This window comes from Mus caroli, chromosome 18 (assembly GCF_900094665.2).
Source record: "Mus caroli chromosome 18, CAROLI_EIJ_v1.1, whole genome shotgun sequence".
NCBI classification, from domain to species: domain Eukaryota; kingdom Metazoa; phylum Chordata; class Mammalia; order Rodentia; family Muridae; genus Mus; species Mus caroli.
The window spans coordinates 37,367,846-37,388,549 of NC_034587.1; the positions used below are offsets into that span (position 1 = coordinate 37,367,846).

Below are 20,704 nucleotides of genomic sequence, written 5' to 3' on the forward strand. Positions count from 1 at the left end.
GAGAGTCCTTGGAAACTCTGCTATTTGAGTCCACTACCTGTTCAACTGTGACTCATTAAGTTTTTTTTTTTGTTGTTGTTGTTGTTCTTTTTTACCCATATCCCCCATAGACTTAGGTACTTCCAGTGGTACCTCAGATGACTGAGGTCATGAAGTCTGGTGGACATAGCTACAAATCACAGCGACTTGTAGAAAGACATTTCACTTTTGACCTGTTATTTATGAATGCTGTTCATGCTGTTCATGCTGTTGCAAGTATAAGTGTCGATATTGTGTATGTCATTGTTCCATTTTATCATGTCATGTGACCTACTTAATGTTACAGTTAAGTTACAATGTCAACTAACTCTCCTTTTAAAATATAAGTCATTTAAGTAATTTTAAACTATGTTATAGAATTATATTTTGAAATTTTATTTGTTTTGAGTTTTGATATTAACAATGTTTTGGTTAGAAATTTTGGACTTTGGGAATTTTAAGATCTAAGAAAATGGGATTATGTTCTGTGGAATGATAGTCCCAACCTATTCTGACCAGAATGCCCTAATTATCAGCATGTAAGGCATTATTTTTGGTGCAGTGCTCGCAGCTGAGAACTCTCAGTCTGAAAGGTGAGGAAGTGGCAGGGAACAGAGACTGCTTTCCAGATCTTGGCTAGGGACCATAAATTCCTTACTTTTATTCAAGAGAATTGTGGTCTGTTCTAACCAACAAAGGGAGAATAAAGAAGATCCAAGGTCTAATTGCAATACAAGAAATTCAATAGTTAGGAACTTTCCCTGACTGGGTTCCCTCCCTGGTCTGGGTTCTGTTCACAGAGGCCAAATGGTAGAGGGAACTATCTCCTCTGAGTTGTTCTCTGACTTGTACATGTATACTGTAGCATGTAGGCATGTGCAGTTGTGGACACACACACAAACATGCACATAAGAAACAAATTTTATTAATGTAATCAAAATTAGAAAAGAAAAAAAAAAGAGAGAGAGAGAGCCTGGACAGTAATGTGTAGCCTGTCTTCTCCTACTTGGTGGGTTCTTCTTTCCCACCCTTTTTTCATTCCTATCACTAAATAGGATAGAAAGGAGAGAGAGAGATCCTTGAATCTAAGTTCTTTGAGCACAACTACTAACAAACTGCAACCAACCCTTCTGAATAAGACCAATAACCACCAACCCCATCTATCAGGGTTCTAGCAATTATATACCCTCAGAAAAGTTCCCAGAATTCCAAACAAAATGCCACAATTGTAGAAACTATCTGCAGCTGACAAAAACCACGTCTCTGGTAGAGCTTGAAGCAAGTAATAGCTGCTTCAAAGAAGCTCTGTATCCCTACACCTAAGATTAAAGTAAAAACATATTCTTAAAGTATTTCTGTGTTTTTTAAAAGAAATAAAAGTTCCAGAATTCTCACTACATTTCTCTCTTTCTGTTTTAAGCCATTAATTATGCTGTGTGTAGCAGGAAATTATAAACAGAGACATTTTCAATGAACTAAGCACTTTTCAGGTCAGTGGTCAAGGTTTTCAGGAGATCTTGCTTTCTCAATTTTAATCTTTATAAGTTTTGATGGCATCCAGAGCTTTTAATTTCCTGTGGACATATAAACAAATCTTCTGGCTTCCATTCTGATGTTAATACATCCTTATAGAATATAGGTTGATTTAACTCTGCAGTTCTTTATACAACCCAATGTCTCTTTGGCTGCTATTGTTCCTTGACTGAAATGGATTGTAATTTTTGCTATGGGGCCCAAACCAGGCCCACAAGGTCGTTTCCTGACCAATGGCTTACCTTGAATACCTCTTTAGGCCTACATTCAGGGGTCCAGTGGCAATCCTTGTCACATTGCCTGTATACCCATGAAAGCCTAGACCTTCTTTCTGGTTTATACTTAGAAAAACCATTGCCCTTAGAGATGGCTTATTGAAAATGACCATATTTCCCACAAATAAAGAATCAGGTCTTTTGAGATCTTAAATTCTTAGCAGCTTGGTCACAGTCTCTTTCTAAATGATATATTTTCTTCAATTAAAACACCAGGCATTTTGAGATTAAAGATCTCTGGCTATATTAGCATTGTACACATTAGAACCAATATCAGTCATATCCCTTATCCATTATGTCCATAGGTGTTGCTCATGCCTTTAGTGATCTAATAACATTTTTATATTTGGTATTCACATTTTCATACACCGAGGTCTCTTTCAACACCTCTCTTGAGTCATGATCTGATATGGCTTTGTTCACAGCTAAGACTAATCTTTGTAAAAATATCAGTGAAGTCTTTTCCAGAGCCTTATATAATTTTTGTAAATGAGGTAGACCTTTTTTAAGGGGTCCTGAACCTCACCTAAGCTCATAAAGCCACTAAATGATATTGTTCAATAGAAACATCATCACATTGGATCTGTTCCTGTATATCAAAGTACTGCCCTACACCCAGCCACTATATTCGTTCCTCTTGCTCTATTTTACTGTCCAATATTCATGGTTTCTTCCATCCAACATGTTAACCAATGTAACTTTAGACCAGCCTTTAGTACAGCTATTACTAATCCCTTCTAGTCTTGGGGAATAATTCCACTTTGAGTAGCCCAATTATTTAGAATTTATTTTACATAAGGTGAATGCATCATATATGAAATCATGACCTCTTTAAAATGCCTTAGAGCAATCATTTCTGTAGGATGCCATCCTATCTCATCATAACCGTGTTCCACACCATTAGCAGGCTTATGCTGTATGACTACTGGAAATGCTGATGGGGATCTTCCAACCCTAGGCCACTGCTCCTCTACCTCTGGCAGTGTGCTTGGTTCAGGATTAGCCTTTGCTTTCACAATGTGATGTTTTCATTAGATTGTTATCTTGGTTTTTCAGCTTTTGTCTGACCTGACTGCCCTATAGCACACTTTATTTCCTTCTTTCCTTCTGTGGGAAGCTCCTGCTCTCTTGCTCAGTCACCAGGACTGCATTTTTTTTATTCTCTCCTTTCCCACGTTCCACTCACAACCTCTCCTGTTGTACTGCCAACTCTGTAACCCTTAACCTTTTCAGAAAAGAGAGATTAGACACCTTTTGCTTTTCCATTTCAGCCATCTTTCATTTCTTAGGTCCCTCCATTTCCACGTGTGATTCTTCCAAATGCCCAGCCATTCTTCCAACCTGTTTGAAATGGAATATATCAAGAAGAAAAAGAAAAACCAGAAAAACTCCCTGGAAGCAAAAAGGAGGATATCCCAGCACTTAGCAGCCACAATACATTTTTTGCTGACATCTTAAAAAAATAACTGTTTTTTCTTCGCCTGCCATTTTCTTTATGGCATTTAAAATCAAATTTTCCACTTTTATCCTTACCTTGGGAGACCCAAATTAAGACACCACTTGTAGCTGGACTTTGCTACTATGTGGATTCTTTATCCCACTGGTTTCGCCCCCTATCACTAGGTAGGATGGAAAGGATTAAGGATAGAAAAATACAGATCTCTAAATCTTTCTTCTTTCTTCTTTTTTGATTATGACTACCAACAAGCCAAAACCAACCCGCTAAACAACCAACAACCAATAACCAACAACCCCACCTAATGGGAAAGGACTCTAGCATTTATATATCCACTGAAAAGGTTCCAGAACTTTGAACATCACTAATCAAAGAAACTATCTGCAGCTGGCAAAAACATGCCTCTGCTAGAGAGTGAGGCAAATCATAATCAACTGCTGCGGACAGTTCAATGCAGCCCCATATCCTCACACCTGGGATTAAAGTGAAAGCACATTCTTACAATCTCTCTCTCTCTCTCTCTCTCTCTCTCTCTCTCTCTCTCTCTCTCTCTCTCTGTGTGTGTGTGTGTTTAAAAAAATCAAATTTTCAGAATTCTCACCACAGGAATGGATTTCTGAGAAGAGGCTTTGTGATCTTGTTAATATTAGCAAAAATTGGATTCTATTTTGTTTTATATTTATTTTTGCCTTGTTTGTTTGTTTAGGGTTTCTTTTCTCTTTGTAGCTTTGACTGTTCTAGAACTCACTCTGTAGACCAGGCTGTCCTCAAACTCACAGAGATTCTCCTGCCTCTACCTAAGTGTTAGAATTAAAGGCACACCCCACCAATTCATGGCCTGTTTTCTATTTTTAAAGTGCCACATAATTTACTTGGAAATTAACTTAAAGGAATTAACATTTCTGTTACTTAATTTAGTATTCATGACTTTTAAAAAAAATTTGTTGACTCTTTGTGAATCTCACATCATGCACTCCAATCTCACTCATCTCCCAGTCCCTTCATATCCCACCTCTTTCCTTGTAACCATCCCTCCAAAAGGAAAAATCAAAAACCAGAACAAATAAACAAGAAGAAACCACATCGATGTGGAAGCTGTGGTATGTCAACATGTGTCACACAGTGCATCCTTTTATCTGAACAGTTTTCCTTGCAAATGCTCATTGCAATGATCTATTGTTCTGTTAGAAGCTTCTGCTTCTACTATACTATCAATACTGGATCCTCACTGTGACTACTCCTGTAACACTGTTGCCCTGTGTCATAGATATCCTGCAGGACCAACCCCTTCACAAGCTCCAGAAGTTCATAGATTGGGTAGAGAAGTTAGGGTGGGCCAACTCAAAGCCCTGGATCTGGACCTGGGTGGACAGCCCACCATTTCTCCTGTGCCTGTACCACCAGGGCATGTTCGCCCACTTTGTTCTCGTGGAGGAGTGGGCGGGTGGGTGGAGAACAGCTCCCCTGCTTGCAAGGAGCAGGTCATACTCTCCATTGTCCATGCCCTAAGGACTGTGTCTGGATGGGACCAGCTCTCCTGCTTTCATCCCCTCAGGGCCAGCTCTCCCATGCTGCCCAAGTGACAGCCCACATCAGACCAGACACATCTGTGTGGCCTTTGGTGATAGCCTGGACCAGGGACATTGACACAGATCCCTGCTGCTGTAGGGCTACAGACCCATACAGGGCCCTAAGTGACAGCATAGGGAGGATACCACCATGGGCTCAGATAGCAGTGCCGTCTACTCAGCATCAGGTTGATTCTGCCTTTGTGTCTCCAGTGCTGCCTCTCTTTATAATGCACAAACCAGTCTGCTTTTTCTCCTCTCTCCACCATATACTTGCACATTGTACTGGTGCCCACACACCCATACAGTGTAGTGGCAGGCTTCCTGGTATTCATGACTTTTTATATCAGGAATCTAGGTTTTGTATAAAAGACTGTGTGTGTGTGCAGGTGCACGTGTGATACATGGATTTCCTAAGATACTAGAAGATTCCTGGGATCTTGATGCACCTTGTGGATGCTGGAAACTGAACTTTGGTCCTCTGGAAGAACAAGTGCTGTTAACCACTGATCCATCTCTCCAGCCCCCTATGCTTTGTTTTTATATAATTTTTATGGGATTATGTAACTTAGTCTAAATATTAAAATAAGCTCCCTAGCATAGCTTGGCATAGCTTCTCCCAATTTTTCTTGTCTCTCAAAAGGATCTATCTAGATCGCCATTTCCTTCATTTCAGCCTTAACTCAGCTCCTATTCTGCTTGTAGTTGACTTCTGGTTTGGGTGGGTTGTGTTGTTTATTCACAAAAAATTCTTTTATTTTCATGATATGAATTAAAAGAGAACATTGGTGTGGATCATGTAAAACACTAAATTCTAATGTTGGTTCAAAATAAATGGCCAAATATGAACTCATCAAACCACCTGCACATGAATGAAGAGGCAGTTTAATCTTTTATTTGGAGCAACAGAAACGTTTGAACCTTTTATAGGCAAAACCAAAAACGGAATTATCCTTCCAGCATTGTGATCTACACTAGAGTTAGAACAGAATATTATTTAGTAACATGGTAAAAATTGAGGCTGGCTCAGGTACCCCCTTGTGACATAGATATCAGGCTTAATTTACGGAGAGGTACTGTTAAGTGTAATACACAGTACATGGGTAAATAGCTGTGTGTTGTTTAAGCTTATATAGCAGCTGGCTCTGGAAGTGGATAGACTTTCTCTCATTTCATTTCAGATCTAATCATGTTTGTCTTGAAGTCTCCAAGGCTCCTGATCTAAGGACAGCCCAGCCCCCTAAGCCTGTGACAAGGACAAAGAAAAAGAGCGAAATAGCCCAGGCGTGAAAAGCATTGTTTCCTTGAAAGCAGATAGGAAGAGAATGTGGTCCACAGACATAATAATTATCCCATGGTATGAAAATGGCTGCAGTGAGAAGGAGAAGCTGGGAACTCAGTGGTCGAGACTCTTGATTGAAGACTCTAGCACAGCTGCGTCTTTCCCAGTGGATTCCTGTTGGGTACTACATGAGTTGAGGTTACCTTTGTTTGTTCTTTCAATCAGGCTACTCTAGTTCCTGTTGTATGTTGTGTCTGATTTGATGTTTTGCTATCTATCTGCTGTTTCTAATTATCTGCTTCTTGCTATTAACTTTTTGGTTTTTCTTGCTACATTCTTAATAAACTTACTCACTTGAAATGAATAGTATAGCTATCCTCTGGACCCCAGTAAAGAGTGCTGTTCAATGACTGTTCAAAGAATTACACTTTAGTTTAAAAAGTAAGTTCTTCCCAAAAATATATTAAGTAATACATTTATTTAGATACCACAGTACAACAGAACAGTAAGTGCCCTCAAAACAGCCTCACTGAAATGAAAACCAAAAACAAACAACAAAATCCAGGAGGTTGAACTTGAAACCATTCTATTAAAAACCTTTTTTTTTTTTTTTTTTTTTTAGAATTCAATATAATAATGAAACAAATTTGTAGAGATAGCTGAGAAGTGGAGTTCTTACTAGGTAAAATTTAAGTGTTGGTCATTTAGGAACAAATTGACGAATGAAGTCAAGTTTAAGTAAGGCCACTGCCATATCATGCTGTACTTTCATTTCAAACACTGATTATTGATACAATTCAGTTTGATACTACTAAATTCAATGGTACGTAGATCCACTTAGGGTGAAAAGTAAAATTAACATGTGTCAGGACTTGTACAAATAAATGCTAGGGGAACACAGTGACCTAAAAGTGACTATCATTTCGTCTCTAACAAATAATCAAGGAGCTCTCTTTGAAGTCTTCCCTTCTGATGTGGGAGTAGCAGCAGGTGTGGAGGGAACCTTGCATGTTTGGCAAGATTCCACTTATTAAGGTCAGAGTAACAAGGGTGAGATCATTGAGTCCCACAGCAACGCTTCCTTTAGTCACACATGAGGTGTGCATGTTTCAACAGATAAAAGCCTCACAGTAAACCACTGGGACGTGAAATTCTTAACTTTTTCAGAATTTAAATTCTGAGTTGATAGTAACGGTTGACTTGAGCATCATCATGAGTAAAGGTTGTATTCTGGAAACAAAGGATGTCAGGGCTAACACACCGCCATTCTGTCTTGTTAAGAAAGAGCAAAAATCCCAACTATTTGGCAACATGAGAGTGCTCAAGTAAAGCCTGCTAACACAGTGAAGTGGCATGTTATTTAAAAAGGTTAAGTAACTCTCAGTGCTCGGCCTATATCTCAGTGCCCTTAAGTGCCTGACTTGTTGTTGTTTGTTTAGTGAAGTTTTGAAACCATTTTGTTAAGCAGAAGCAGTAAGAAGAACCAGGTTGGATGCATATTTCTAATTACATGAACTATCCTGAACAGGCACATCCAGAGAGAGTACTTACTGCTCGTAAGAGCGCGTGTCAGGGAACATGGGTAGTGCAGTGTTGTTGGGAGGATTGTTCTGAGGTTTGTCCTCGTCTGCTTTCTACTACTCGGAAAATACTAACCACAAGTATTTGGGGAGGAAAGGGTTTATTTCACTTTACAGTTTATAGTCCATCATGAAGAGAAGCCAGGGCAGGGAATCATGGCGAGACCCTGGAGACAGGAACTGAAGCAGATCATGAAGAAACACTGCTTACAGGTCTGTTCTCCATGGCTCACTCAGTCTGCTTTCTTATTCAATGCAGGGTGGCACCACCTATAGTGGCTGGAGCTCTCCAAGACCCTCCCACATCAATAACCAATAGAGGAAGTGTTCCAGACCTGCCTCTAGAAAATCTGATGGAGGCATTTTCTCAACTGAGGTTCTCCTCAGGGAGACTCCAGCTTGTGTCCAGTTGACAAAAAATAGCGAAGGGGTGATGGAGATGCAACAGGTGAAACTCCTGAACACCTCCCACCATCTCCCTCTGCTGCCTTTGTGCACCTGCCACCCCGTGGCACCCACTGACCTGTCTTTGAAGACTGCCCCTTCCAAAAATGCACATAAGTGAAATATATTTATATTTGGATTTTGTTAGTAAAATTTTAAGGCTTATGTATGCCTAATTTACATTGTGTCTTTTAAAATGCTGTATTGAAGTGCTATTATTTTACATGATGGTTGAATTGGAAAATGAAATAAAGGTCTGCCCATTTTGAAATTTTAAAGCATCAAAATAAAATAACTTTATGGCCACTAATGGTCTAAAATAAAGACTATTAAGTCTTCAATACGATCAAGGACCAGAAAACTGAAAACTACGAACACATCAGTACATTTGCCAGACATTTTCAGAACAGTATTTTAACTCAGAAAAAAGTATTAATGTTGTTTTCTCAACTTTTAGGAGAAACAGAATAATCCAAGTAGATAAAAAGAAAAAAGTCTAGGCACCTACAATGTTTCAGCAAATACTTCAAGTTTCTTTGTTCCATATGCTGCAAGTTTGAGAAAAAAAAAAAAAAAAAGACTTTGATACATAATTTTTCACCATGCAAGCTTTCTGCAGATTTAGTGTAAATTTCAGAAATAGACCAAATTTATTTACTGAAGGTAAGCCTAATTACTTAAGCTCACAAAAAATGCAATACCTGATTTTTAGAACCTAATGTGCTTAAGAAAGTGTGCTTTTAAACTAGGAGAACAGCTCTGTGTTTAATTAATCCTCATTTGAGTAAATAATCATTTGAATGTATTTGCACAAACGTAGGACACTGAGCTCCATCAGCAGATGATGTTCTCATTAATTGCAGTGGGACTTGCTGCACGGGGCCAGGAGAATTATCTCTACCAGTGATGCAGAAGCCACACTTTGGCCAGCAGAGCTCATGCTTTAGGAACTTCTTGGTAGCCATTCGGAGACATTTGTTAATTATATTTTTGACTAAGGACTCTGCCAACCCTTAGAGATCAATAATTTAATAATTAAAATGTAAATTTCCCCATTGCCAGTTCTATTATTATTAATTGCCTAGTTCTGGTATTATTGATGAGTAAAACAACAGCCTAAAATCCATGTAATAGAGAGCAGCTCACTTCTCACTCCTGCAGCTGGTTTGGTGCTGAGGAGTAAGGACAATCCTTCATGGATAGTAGAAAGGAAGTACATGCCTAGACTAGAGATGTGACATTTGGCTCTATTTAGTTTTCTTGAAAATAAATAAGACATGTTGAGGGAATAAGCTAATGACAGGCCATTCTCATGTACCCATGAAAAACACCCCAAGCCAATATGTCCTTACAGCACTGCTAACAATTTCTTGTTATTCTTACTCCATCACAAGCACAATTCTAAATACACTTTAGAGAGAAAATAAATGTTACATTTGCTTAACTACGTAACGGGTAGTTAGGAGAATTAATGGGTATTTAGGAGAATTTACTTTTGGTTTTTGCTTGATAGTATTCTGTTTCTGAAGTTTAGGTTTTAAAACAAGCATTCAGTGAGATAAACTGAGAAATTAAGCTTTTATTAAAAAAGAAAACAAAAAACAAAACAAAAAACTTGTTGTTTTAAAAATGGAGACCATGTTGTAGTTAGTGGCAGGACCTGATGTGAAATCTCAGTAAACACCAGGCAAGAACAGGCTGAATGTGGGGTACTGCTTGAGTAGGCCTGCTTGCTGTATTTGACATGGCAGGAGAAACCTCCAAAGATGGTCTCAATCTTTGTCACTTTGCTGTTGGGTCAATAACCTTGAGAACACATAACTTCAGTAATTCCTCTTTTGCTCAAAGGTCTAAATTTTTTATGAGTGTAGGGGAAGATGCCATAATTTCAGAACTGTAAGCATCCCTCTCAGTAGGCACAACACCGACAAACATAACTGAATAATTTTAATGGTAAGACTGGGACAATGAAAATGACAATGGCCACCATAGGCTTGTTTGAATGCTTGGTCTCCAGTGGTGGAACTGTTTAGGAAGGATTAGATGTAGCCATGTTTGGGATGTGTCACTGAGGTTATGCTTTGAGGTTCCAAAAGCCCAACAATTCCCAGTTTTGCTCACAGCGCTCATGAATAAGGACTCAGTTATGGTTCAGTGCCATGTGTACCTGCTTGCTGCCATGTTCTCTGCTGTAATGGTGATGGACTCTAACCTTTTGGACTTATAAGCCCCCTACGAACTCTTTCTTCTATAACTTGGCTTGGTTGAAGTACTCTGTCACAACAGAACAGTAAGACACTTGGCTTTGGAGCATGTTTGAGTAGAACCCTAAGACAAAACATCGAAATATCCACCCTTTTTTAGTGGTCTTCGTTCCCTAACAACATACTACCTGAAGCATGTAATAGTTTTCTTTCTGAGTATCGCTTATCTCACCTAACATGATGCTTTTTGGTACTACCTTTTACCCACAAATGACATAATTTCATTCGTATTAAAATTCCTTATATAAATGTGCAAAATGTCATGGAACCCATCACTTTGTACATTTTTCTGACTTCAAATCATGAACAGAACTTCATGTCTGCACATGAAGAATGTCTGCAAATCTAATATGGCTCTGGAAAACAGTAGGCAATACAGAATTATAGCAGGGATGTAAAGTATGCATTTAGACTATAGGCACAAGTAACCAACTATGTAAAATAAACCCCAGCATGCACATAGGTATACACAAACTGCTCACTAGTGAGCAGACTTACATTGACTGAATCCAAGCCCAAGAGTGAGCTGTGAAACGTGGTTACCTGTTGCCTCCACACTGGTTTTCAATTACCGAATAGGTAAACTTCAAGCTATGCTGGGTGCTCAACAATGACGGCCACACAATACTTTCGAGATACGCTGTATCAGACTTCACTGTATACATAAACGCGATCATGTTGATTTTTACTTAAAGAGATGTAAAAGAGAAAGTGCTATACATGGTTCATGTAGTCAAGCAAATTCTTTACATATCAGATGCAATTCCACTATGTAGCCATTTTTATAGAAAAATAATTAAATGTTAAATTGCTTCATATCTTATTATGTTCATAACTTTTGCTGAGCATGGGGATAATAAATTGTATGCCAGTAGTATGTATTTAAATAAAACATAGCCAACACCACCTAAAACCATACAATGATTTAAATAAAGATTTTGATGAGGGGAAGCAAAGAGTAAGAATAAAATTAGGTGTATCTGGGGAACTGGGAATCAATGGGTTAAATATAACCAAGTGTGAGATAACTTCTCAGGTATTGTCTTCCCTATTCACTATAAATAGCAGTGTATTAAAAGATGGCATTCACAAGTTTGCCTCAATAAGAACTACATAAAGTGAACTGAAAATAAGTGTTAAGAGTTCAGGGCCAGCCTGGGCTGACTGCATGAGATCCAGCATCAATCATTCAGTCTCATATAAACAAACCAGAGAAGGGGGAAGGTACTAGCAAAAACTGGAGATAAGTTTCAAAGCAATTTATTAAGTGTCAAAGTATAGTCTGAAACTTAGCATCAGTATGAAACCCAGGATACCAGGAATAAAGAAAATCATGTGTGACGCTCCTTTTCTATGTGAAAATTTACTCTAAAAAATAGTATACACATATTAATTTAGTATTTTTCTTTTGGCTGCTGGTCTCCTCTTATAAAAAGGTCAGACCTTATTTTCTATCTCATTCTTGTTCTTAACTACTGAGAATTGTCCAAAATCTGAGACGGTTTAATAGCCAGGAGTCCACACACAGGATATGCAACATGTTCCTACAGATTCTGTCTCCAGAATCTGTAATAATGATATAAAACAAGTGAATTTAAAGTCAGGAAGTAATACTGTCATTCAAAGTAAACACCTTCTAACTTTGTCTCTGCCTGACTGTACACTAGATTACTTCTACTTTTAAAACTGAGTTTATATCAGAAGTGAAAATCAAACCCTAATGAAAAGAAAACAGAGAACAGTAGTTTAGAGAAAGTAAACTTCACAGCAGAGTTAATTGGGAAATTTTTAATAAGCATCAAATCCACTATACATTGATAATGCAATACTGAAATTGTGAAATTTTAAATATTGTTTTCTCAAAAACCTTAGTGATTTCCTTTTTTGTGGGACATGTGGAGACAGAACTAAGCATTCACGTGGCCAGTCCAGATTTAGTTGACACTAATGTCTAAATAGTTGTTCATATTTCATCTCTATAGTAAGGTAGATTGTGAACTGCTTGTATCTCTGAATCTCAGCATAGGTTTCATGAGACAATTTATAGGAATGTCAAATATTTGATGTGCAAACTCAAAAAGCTCTAGGTTGGAATTTGGTTTTGTTCAGCTTTGTTTCAGTGCACTTAACTTGAGGACACAGCAACTATTTTCTTTCCTAATTCCTATGAAAAATATTTCTGCAGTAAAACTTGTTTTTTCTTTACTATAACTGGGTTGTTTTTGAGAAAGATTATCAGCTTTGTGGCTGGTTTTCCACTTGGTACAAATCTATCAAAAACATCCTATTATAATTTGTAAGGAAAAAGAGTTGTTAAAGGCTGTAGGATCAGGAAAGAAATCGTCCTTCTTAGCTGTGTAAGCACAAACACTCAGAGCTAGCCGACTCAGGTGACTCCACAGTGTTCAACTGTCCTGTACAAATGAACAAATGTCTATTTCTGTCACTTCCAGGCTATTGGGAAGCGGAATGAGCTGCACTGCAGTTGTTTGCTGGTCCAATTTGAAGAGTCCAAGGTCCTTTTTATGAATTCGGCCAACTGATATTCATGTCCCAGACAAAATCAGTTCAGAAGACAGAAATCAGGGCAAAGACTCCATACAACAAAGCACAGGGATATGCCACTAAAAGTTGTTGTCCATCCATAGCTAATGCAGAAATAAAAATTTTGGAAGCGGAAAAACTACACCATCCAATAATTGTGGCAGTGAGAAGAATTCCTACCATTCCTCTGTAACAGGAAAAAAAGAGTAAGAAAGATTAGATATTAAAAGCCAAACCAATCCAAAACTATTCACTATTCTAAGGCAACAAAGTTTTAATGCATGATTTTGCAGAAGAGAGTACGAATTGCAGAGGTCAGCATATCCACTGAGCAATTGATATGCCTCAAGACATTCTTTTTTTTTTTTTTTTTTTTTTGGTTTTTCGAGACAAGGTTTCTCTGTGTAGCCCTGGCTGTCCTGGAACTCACTTTGTAGACCAGGCTGGCCTCGAACTCAGAAATCCGCCTGCCTCTGCCTCCCGAGTGCTGGGACTAAAGGCGTGCGCCACCACGCCCGGCTGCCTCAAGACATTCTTAATCCACACACGTCATATATAAAAACAATACTATTTATCAAATGCCTAGTGACTTAAAGAATACTTAATGATTTAATGTAAGCAGTATAATTATTATGCTCCTTTAAGCTGTTTCCCAGCTTCAGCACTTCGGGACTTGGGCTGGCTACCTTTGCTGAAGGGCCAGTGCTTTGCACCATTAGGATGCTCAACAGTTTTCAGGACCTTTCTCCATTTATACATATCAGCATTCCCGAGCCCCATGACTTCATATATATTAACTAATCATATGTTTTCAACAAGCCCAACTGCTTCAAGATTGATAACCAGACTATCAATCATAATTTTAATATGGATGAACTGAAATTTTCCATGTTTTAATGATCAGAAATATTCACTTCATTATTGCTATGGTTTCAGTAAACACAAAACTAGTAAAACTCTTATCAAAGGTAAAACTGAGATTGTATAGAAAACTTCAAATTTCATTTTCATTGTTCTTCACCCAAAATGAGCATAGCCTGGTTCGAATCTACATGAGTATGGTAGTTTGACTATGCCTGGCTCAAGGAGTGGCAATATTAGTAGGTGTGGCCTTGTTGGAGGAAGTATGTTGGAGTGGGCTTTGAGACCCTTGTCCTAGCTGCCTGGAAACCAGTCCTCCCCTGGCTGCAATTGGATCAAGACGTAGAATTCTCAGTTCCTTCTTCAGCACCATGCGTGCCTGGATGCAGCCATGCTTCTTGCCATGATAATAGTTGAACCTCTGAACCAGTAAGCCAGCCCCAAATTAAATGTTGTCCTTTATAGGGTTGTCTTGGCCATGGTGTTTCTTCACAGCAATGGAAACCCTAACTAAGACAATGAGGCACAACAGATGTTTGTTGGATCAGGGCTTTATCTCAACCTGAAGGTGAAGTACATTTTATTACACAAAGCTGGCCAACTAATCTGAGTTTAAGATAGATACTTACAGCTGGGAGGTGGTGGGGCACACCTTTAATCCCAGCACTTGGGAGGCAGAGGCAGGCAGATTTCTCAGTTCAAGGCCAGCCTGGTCTACAGAGTGAATTTCCGGACAGCCAGGGCTATACAGAGAAACCCTGTCTCAGAAACAAAAGAAAAAAAAAAAAAAGATACTTACTGTAAAGAAAATACCACTGCAAAGCTGGACAACAGGATCATGGGAAGAAGACAATACCCCAGGACACTTGCCACACAACCAAATGACACACCTGTCATACTCATTAAATTTAACAAACAAAACATTCCTAAACATCCAATTGCACTGATCCCGTATACGTAGCCAAACTGGATTTTGCCAGCCTATGGGAAAAGAACAAAAGAAGTTAAAGACAAGAAAGTATCATTTGGGCCTTATTTCACACAAAATGGCACATGCATAAAATACTCAATTAATAAGCATCAAAATCTACAGAAGTGCAGTGGAAGGAGGCAAAGCACTCAGTTCACACCCTTCTTCATCTTAATTAAAATTCTGATCACACTTTTTCTCTCCCTTAATTAAAATATATTTCAATCACACTTTTTCTCTATCCCAATCCTCGAACATCTTCCCCATCTCCTTATCCATAAAACTCCATTTCCTTTTTTGTAATCTCTTTAAAACAACAGACAAATGAATAAACACATAAAACCACAAAAACTCCAAGCAAGGCTGTATTAAGACAAAAAGTCTTCAAAATCTAAAAATACCACACTGAGTTCCTTTTGTGTTAGCCGTATACTCCTGGGCAAGGGCATATCCTGAAGCATGGCTAATATACACAGTGACTGTATTATTGGAAATCATACAATCAGTAATATTGGAAAAGAGTAAGTTTTCCCTTTGCAAGTGGGTACCAACTGCAGACAGCTTTTGGTCAGCAGTGGCATCTGTGTTCACTTCTTCCTCAGTGCTGGGAGCCTGCTGTCTTGCTTGAACCTGTGCAGACCCTGACTTCAAACTCTTAACTTTGATGTAACACTTGCCAAAACAGGGATCTATTGTATTTCTTGGTAGCATTGAGCTAGGTATACAACTGAACAAATGGGCGGGGGAGGGGAATCGAGAAAAAACAGGAAGCCAGACCCCAGGGATGAGGATGGGAAAGAAAGCCAGGTGAATATAATGAGAAGGAGGAACTTTTTCTCTTTTTTCCAAATCCTATGCTGGATTCTACAGTTCTTTCATTAAAATCAAAAGCACACATGCTGTTAGTTCTGTTCTTATAAAAGATTTAGCTAGATGCAGTGGCAAAATACCTTTAATCCAAGCACTCTGAAAGGAGAGGCAGGCAGATCTATGATTTCAAGGTCAACCTGATCTACCTAAGTGAGTTCCAGACCAGGCAAGGCTACACAAGTGAGACTTGTCTTTAAGAACAACAAAACACTCTCATGAAAACAAGCCTGTAGAAAAATCCGAAAGAGGAATTGCAAAAGATGAGACCTTTGTTACATAAGACTAAGTCTTGAAAATTCCTCTACAGACTGTGGTAAAATCTTTGAGGCTGGACTTAATGTTTACTGTAAATACCTGAGATAGGCTGTGGCCCTTTGAAGAAGCTGAGTTCCTTCACTGAGAAGTGAATTAACTGAGCAGTAAGTTATGATGTCTACTTTGCAAAGCGCTCATCGTTTTACAACTCTGAGAGCATGTTTGCTTTTTCTTTTGTTTTGAGACAAAGGTCTCATACTAACCCAGATTGGTCTTAAAGCAAGAGTAATCCTCCTGCCTCATCCTCACAAATGCTGAGATTTTAGGTCTACAACTCCATGCCCAGCCTCTTGTCTGGGTGGTGGCATATCAAAACAATTCTGTTAGGCTAGTTGGGCAGCACAGGGCTATTATCCCACAGAGGGAACTGAAGGACTAAAGTGCCAGGTCAAGGCCAAGTGGGAGTGTGTGTGGAAGTTCAGGTCTTCTGCTTACAGATAGCATTCTCTATCAAGTACATTACTTATCTTTTGTAATTCAGACTGAAACAACAACGTTTTCTTTCAACATACTTTAATATTCCTGGAGAACTGAGAGGCGGAGACAAAAACTTGTCATTCTTTTATATTGTAATTCATTAGAAGTTAAAATGTGCCAGGCAGTGGTGGCGCACGCCTTTAATCCCAGCACTTGGGAGGCACAGGCAGGCAGATTTCTGAGTTTGAGGCCAGCCTGCTCTATAGAGTTGAGTTTCAGGACAACCAGGGCTACACAGAGAAACCCTGTCTGGAAAAACAACAACAACAACAGCAACAGCAACAGCAACAACAACAACAACAAAACAAAAAAACCAAACAAACAAAAAAAAAGAAGTTAAAATGTACAGGAAAGCTATACAATGAAATGCTGTCCAAGGGCTAGCCATTTGAAATAGTTCATTTTAAATCTGACAACCTAGAATCACTCAGGAGGAGTCTCAGTGAGCTACTTCTAGATCAGGATACTTGTGAACATATTTGTGAGGGAAGGTCTAGATCAGGCTAGCCTGTGGACACTTGTGGGCAAATGTCTAGATCAGGCTAGCCTACAGACCTGTTTGAGGGGCATTATCTAGATCAGGTTAGTCTGGAGACATGTGTGGGAGTGGATTGTCTAGATCAAGCTAGCCTGTGGACATATTTATGGGGGACTGTCTAGATCAGGCTTGCCTGTGTAGTGTTTGTGGGGGACTATCAAGATGAGGCTAGCCTGTGGACTTGTTTCTGGGGACTGTTCTTGAATACCAGAAGACTGTGCCTGAAGGAGGTTGACACAATTCCCTGGATTTGTGTTCTGAACTGTGTAGAAAGGTGAGCTAAGCAGTAGGCATGACTACATTTGTTTCTGTCTGCTTGTGACTATGGATGAAATAGACTATTTAAAGCTCCTGGCATCTTGACATCTGGGTGCTCCATAAGTGGGGTTGGGCTAAAATAACCATTTCAGGGTTCCTCATCCCCATCTCCTCTGGGTATTTATCACAGCAACATAAACAAAACGAGGACAAAATTAAATAAATAAAAACATGATTTTTAAAAGTATAAGACAATACAAAATATTGCCAGGTTTCTAAAATTAAGAAATTCTGGGCCTCTGCTGACTCCCACTTCTCCCAGGACAGGGGTCCGAATTGAGCACCGTGGGAGGCTCTGAGAGTGTAGCTTGGGTCTAGCCTACTGGCACTGGCAGCCATGGCAAGCACTCTGGACCTGGACAAGGGTTACACCGTGGAGGAGCTGCTCCATGGCTACATCGAAGCCTTTGCAATCCCGGAAGGACAACTCCAATTCTCTACAGATGAAAGCGTGTCACTTGGTCAGGTACTGGACCTCAGCCTTTCCAGCAGAGTTCGACTTGAACCCAGAGCTGGCCGAGCAGATCAAGGAGCTGAAGGCTCTGTTAGACCAAGAAGGGAACCGCAGGCATAGCAGCCTCATCGACATTGAGAGTGTGTGCGTGGGGGTGGAGCTCAAGGGGCACTATGCATGCTACACCATATGTGCTTATTAATAAATGCCTGTTCAATTGAAAAAAGAAATTCTGATGTTCATTTTTTCTAATCTTTTACTATTACACACATACATGCACATCATCTCAATATACAGTCCAGACTGGCCTAGAATTCACTCTTCCTGTTTCAGTCTCTTAAGGCTGTGATTATAGCTGTGATTTGTTGTTTTGTGTCCTACATCTGGTTCAAGAAATTAGTCTTTACATATGTTGTCCAACACTTATACTGATGGAGAAATAAGGGATAAGCATAAATTCAAGAAACATTCAAGTCAGTCAAAGAGCTGGGGCTCCAAATCTCTTTTGGTGGAGTATTTAAAATTCTGCTCTCATTTTACCCAATAGTCACTAACTTACCAGTAACAGCGTGGCCCCAAAGGCAAGGCAGAACACCACTGGCCCTGCCAAGTCCGTCTCATTCATGATGCTGCCGTCAGCTGCCCTCAGGGGGTGTAGCACCGTTAGCGTTTTTTGCCAAATGTGGTCAAAATTGATACCCAACTCTAAAATAGTAAGAAAATAAGGACGTCAGAATTTTGTGATATGCCTTTAGCAGTTTCTGTAAGTTTACCTAAAAAATTTATATTTAAAAGTCCATTACTCCACAGAATCAGAGATCAATTCCTTCCATTTCAAAATAGTTTTCAGCAATGGACACTCTTGTTACAAATTTTGGGATTTGTGGTGATTTCCAGAATCAATGTCTGAACAGGACAAAAAGCTAAATACAAAGGAACAAAGTGGGTTCAGCAATAGTCAGTGATGCTTTTCAAGGTCCTCATGACCATTTTACAGGCTGCGCTTTTGCTTATGCCTAACCTCTGTGTTAGAAGGGATATGGAGATGAAAAAAACCAACCTCTACCTCATACTCAAGGAAAAGAACACCTGACATGGCTAACAGAGAGACCGATTCTTTACCTAGGGCTGTAGGAATACTCAGGTACCCCATGAAAGTACATGTAATTACTGCATGCCTTTGTGCTCAGATTTCTGGAATATTATTTGAGAGCCACCATGTTTTTTATACAATCAGTAGAGTTTATTTCCATAGAGATCTATAAATATCATGCTATTTGCTTTTACATCTTCCATAGGCAGAGTTTAATAACCTGAAATAAATATTGATGTTCACACTATCATATTTAAATATTACGTGCACAAAGAAATGGTCCCTCCTGGTCCAATATGCACTCTCTTCTAAATAGTCACTGACCAAATGCTACCTACTGCTCTTTCCTAAGAAAGGCCAGCATCTCTTTATTATTTGTTTTTCCTAACTAGCTAGAGACCATGAGTACCTCTAGTCTCAAAATACAAAATTTGAAATGCTCTGAAATTCAAAGCTGTAAAACCAATTTAATATTCCAAACATTTTACGTATAATGGCTCACACCCACAATCTTAGCATTTGTAAGGCCAAGGCTGAAGGAATGCTTCAAGTCTGAGGTCACCCTGGGTTTCAAAGCAAGATCCTGTCTCCGGAAAACAAAGGGGATGGGTAGCATTTCAGATTTTCCAATTAAAGATGCTAAACTACTGAAGTCTATAAAGATATTTGGAAAATTGAAAACGATTATTTCTGGCATTATGCTTTTCAGACATGATCTTCAACCTATAGCACTTCATCCTACCTTCTAACAGAGGGGGCTCCTCCTCAAAGCTGTCTCCATAGAATGGCTGAGGTGTTGTTGGAGGATAGGCCTGAGTTGGCTGGTAAATCTGCCCAGTGTATGTCTGTTGTGGCTGCATCATGTCTGGAGGGACAAATCGGCCTTGCTGCGAGTAGTCACAGCCAGCATACTGCCTGTAAATCAAACACATTTTACGTTTTATTCTCCATATTTCAACCAAATGACAAGTTGTTATTCCTGGATTCCTTCTTTCCCCTGACAGCTACAGAGTGCTTAGTCCCTTCCAACCCTCTTTATAGGATCTCCACAAAGAAAAGGTGCTGACCCCATGCTGACAGGATTGACTATATTTTCCATAGTTTGGCTACCCATGGAATCATTCTTTCATACATCATAGTTTAGTAGTTTGCAAATGAGAAGACCTTGGCAAGAAACATCAATTTTATTTTTTTTAATTTTTATTAGGTATTTACTTCATTTACATTTCAAATGCTATCCCGAAAGTTCCCTATACTCTCCCCCACTGCTCCCCTATCCACTCACTCCCACTTCTTGGCCCTGGTGTTCCCCTGTACTGGGGTATATAAAGTTTGCATGACTAAGGGGTGTCTCTTCTCAGTGATGGCCAACTAGGCCATCTTCTGCTACATATGCAGCTAGAGAGACTCTGAGGGTACTGGTTAGTTCATATTGTTGTTCCACCTATAGGGTTGCAGACCCCTTCAGTTCCTTGGGTACTTTCTCTAGCTCCTCCATTGGGGGCCCTGTGATCCATCCAATAGCTGACTGTGAGCATCCACTTCTGTGTTTGCCAGGCACTGGCACAGCCTCACAAGAGACAGCTATATCAGGGTCCTTTCAGCAAAATCTTGCTGGCGTATGCAATAGTGTCTGCGTTTGGTGGCTGATTTTGGGATGGACCCCTGGGTGGGGCAGTCTCTGGATGGTCCATCCGTTTGTGTCTTTTTTTTTTATTAGGTATTTTCCTCATTTACATTCCCAATGCTACCCCAAAAGTCCCCCATACCCTCCCCCCCCCACTCCCCTACCCACCCACTCCCACTCTTTGGCCCTGGCGTTCCCCTGTACTGGGGCATATAAA

At 39.5% G+C, this 20,704-nt stretch overlaps 1 protein-coding gene and 1 pseudogene across 1 annotated transcript in view; one reads left to right on the forward strand and one right to left on the reverse strand.

Annotated features, from left to right (window-relative positions):
• Positions 1-12,193: 12,193 nt before the first annotated feature.
• Positions 12,194-20,704, reverse strand: part of Yipf5 (Yip1 domain family member 5) — a 15,395-nt gene continuing 6,884 nt past the window's right edge. Inside the window, exons 3-6 of the mRNA XM_021150460.2 lie at positions 19,603-19,775; positions 18,327-18,472; positions 14,625-14,806; positions 12,194-13,151 (exon numbers count right to left, since the gene is read on the reverse strand). Of these exons, the coding sequence (XP_021006119.1) occupies positions 12,989-13,151; positions 14,625-14,806; positions 18,327-18,472; positions 19,603-19,775 (664 nt within the window). The 3' untranslated portion in view covers positions 12,194-12,988. The remainder of the gene's footprint in view (positions 13,152-14,624; positions 14,807-18,326; positions 18,473-19,602; positions 19,776-20,704) is intronic.
• Positions 17,651-17,969, forward strand: LOC115029885 (annotated as a pseudogene).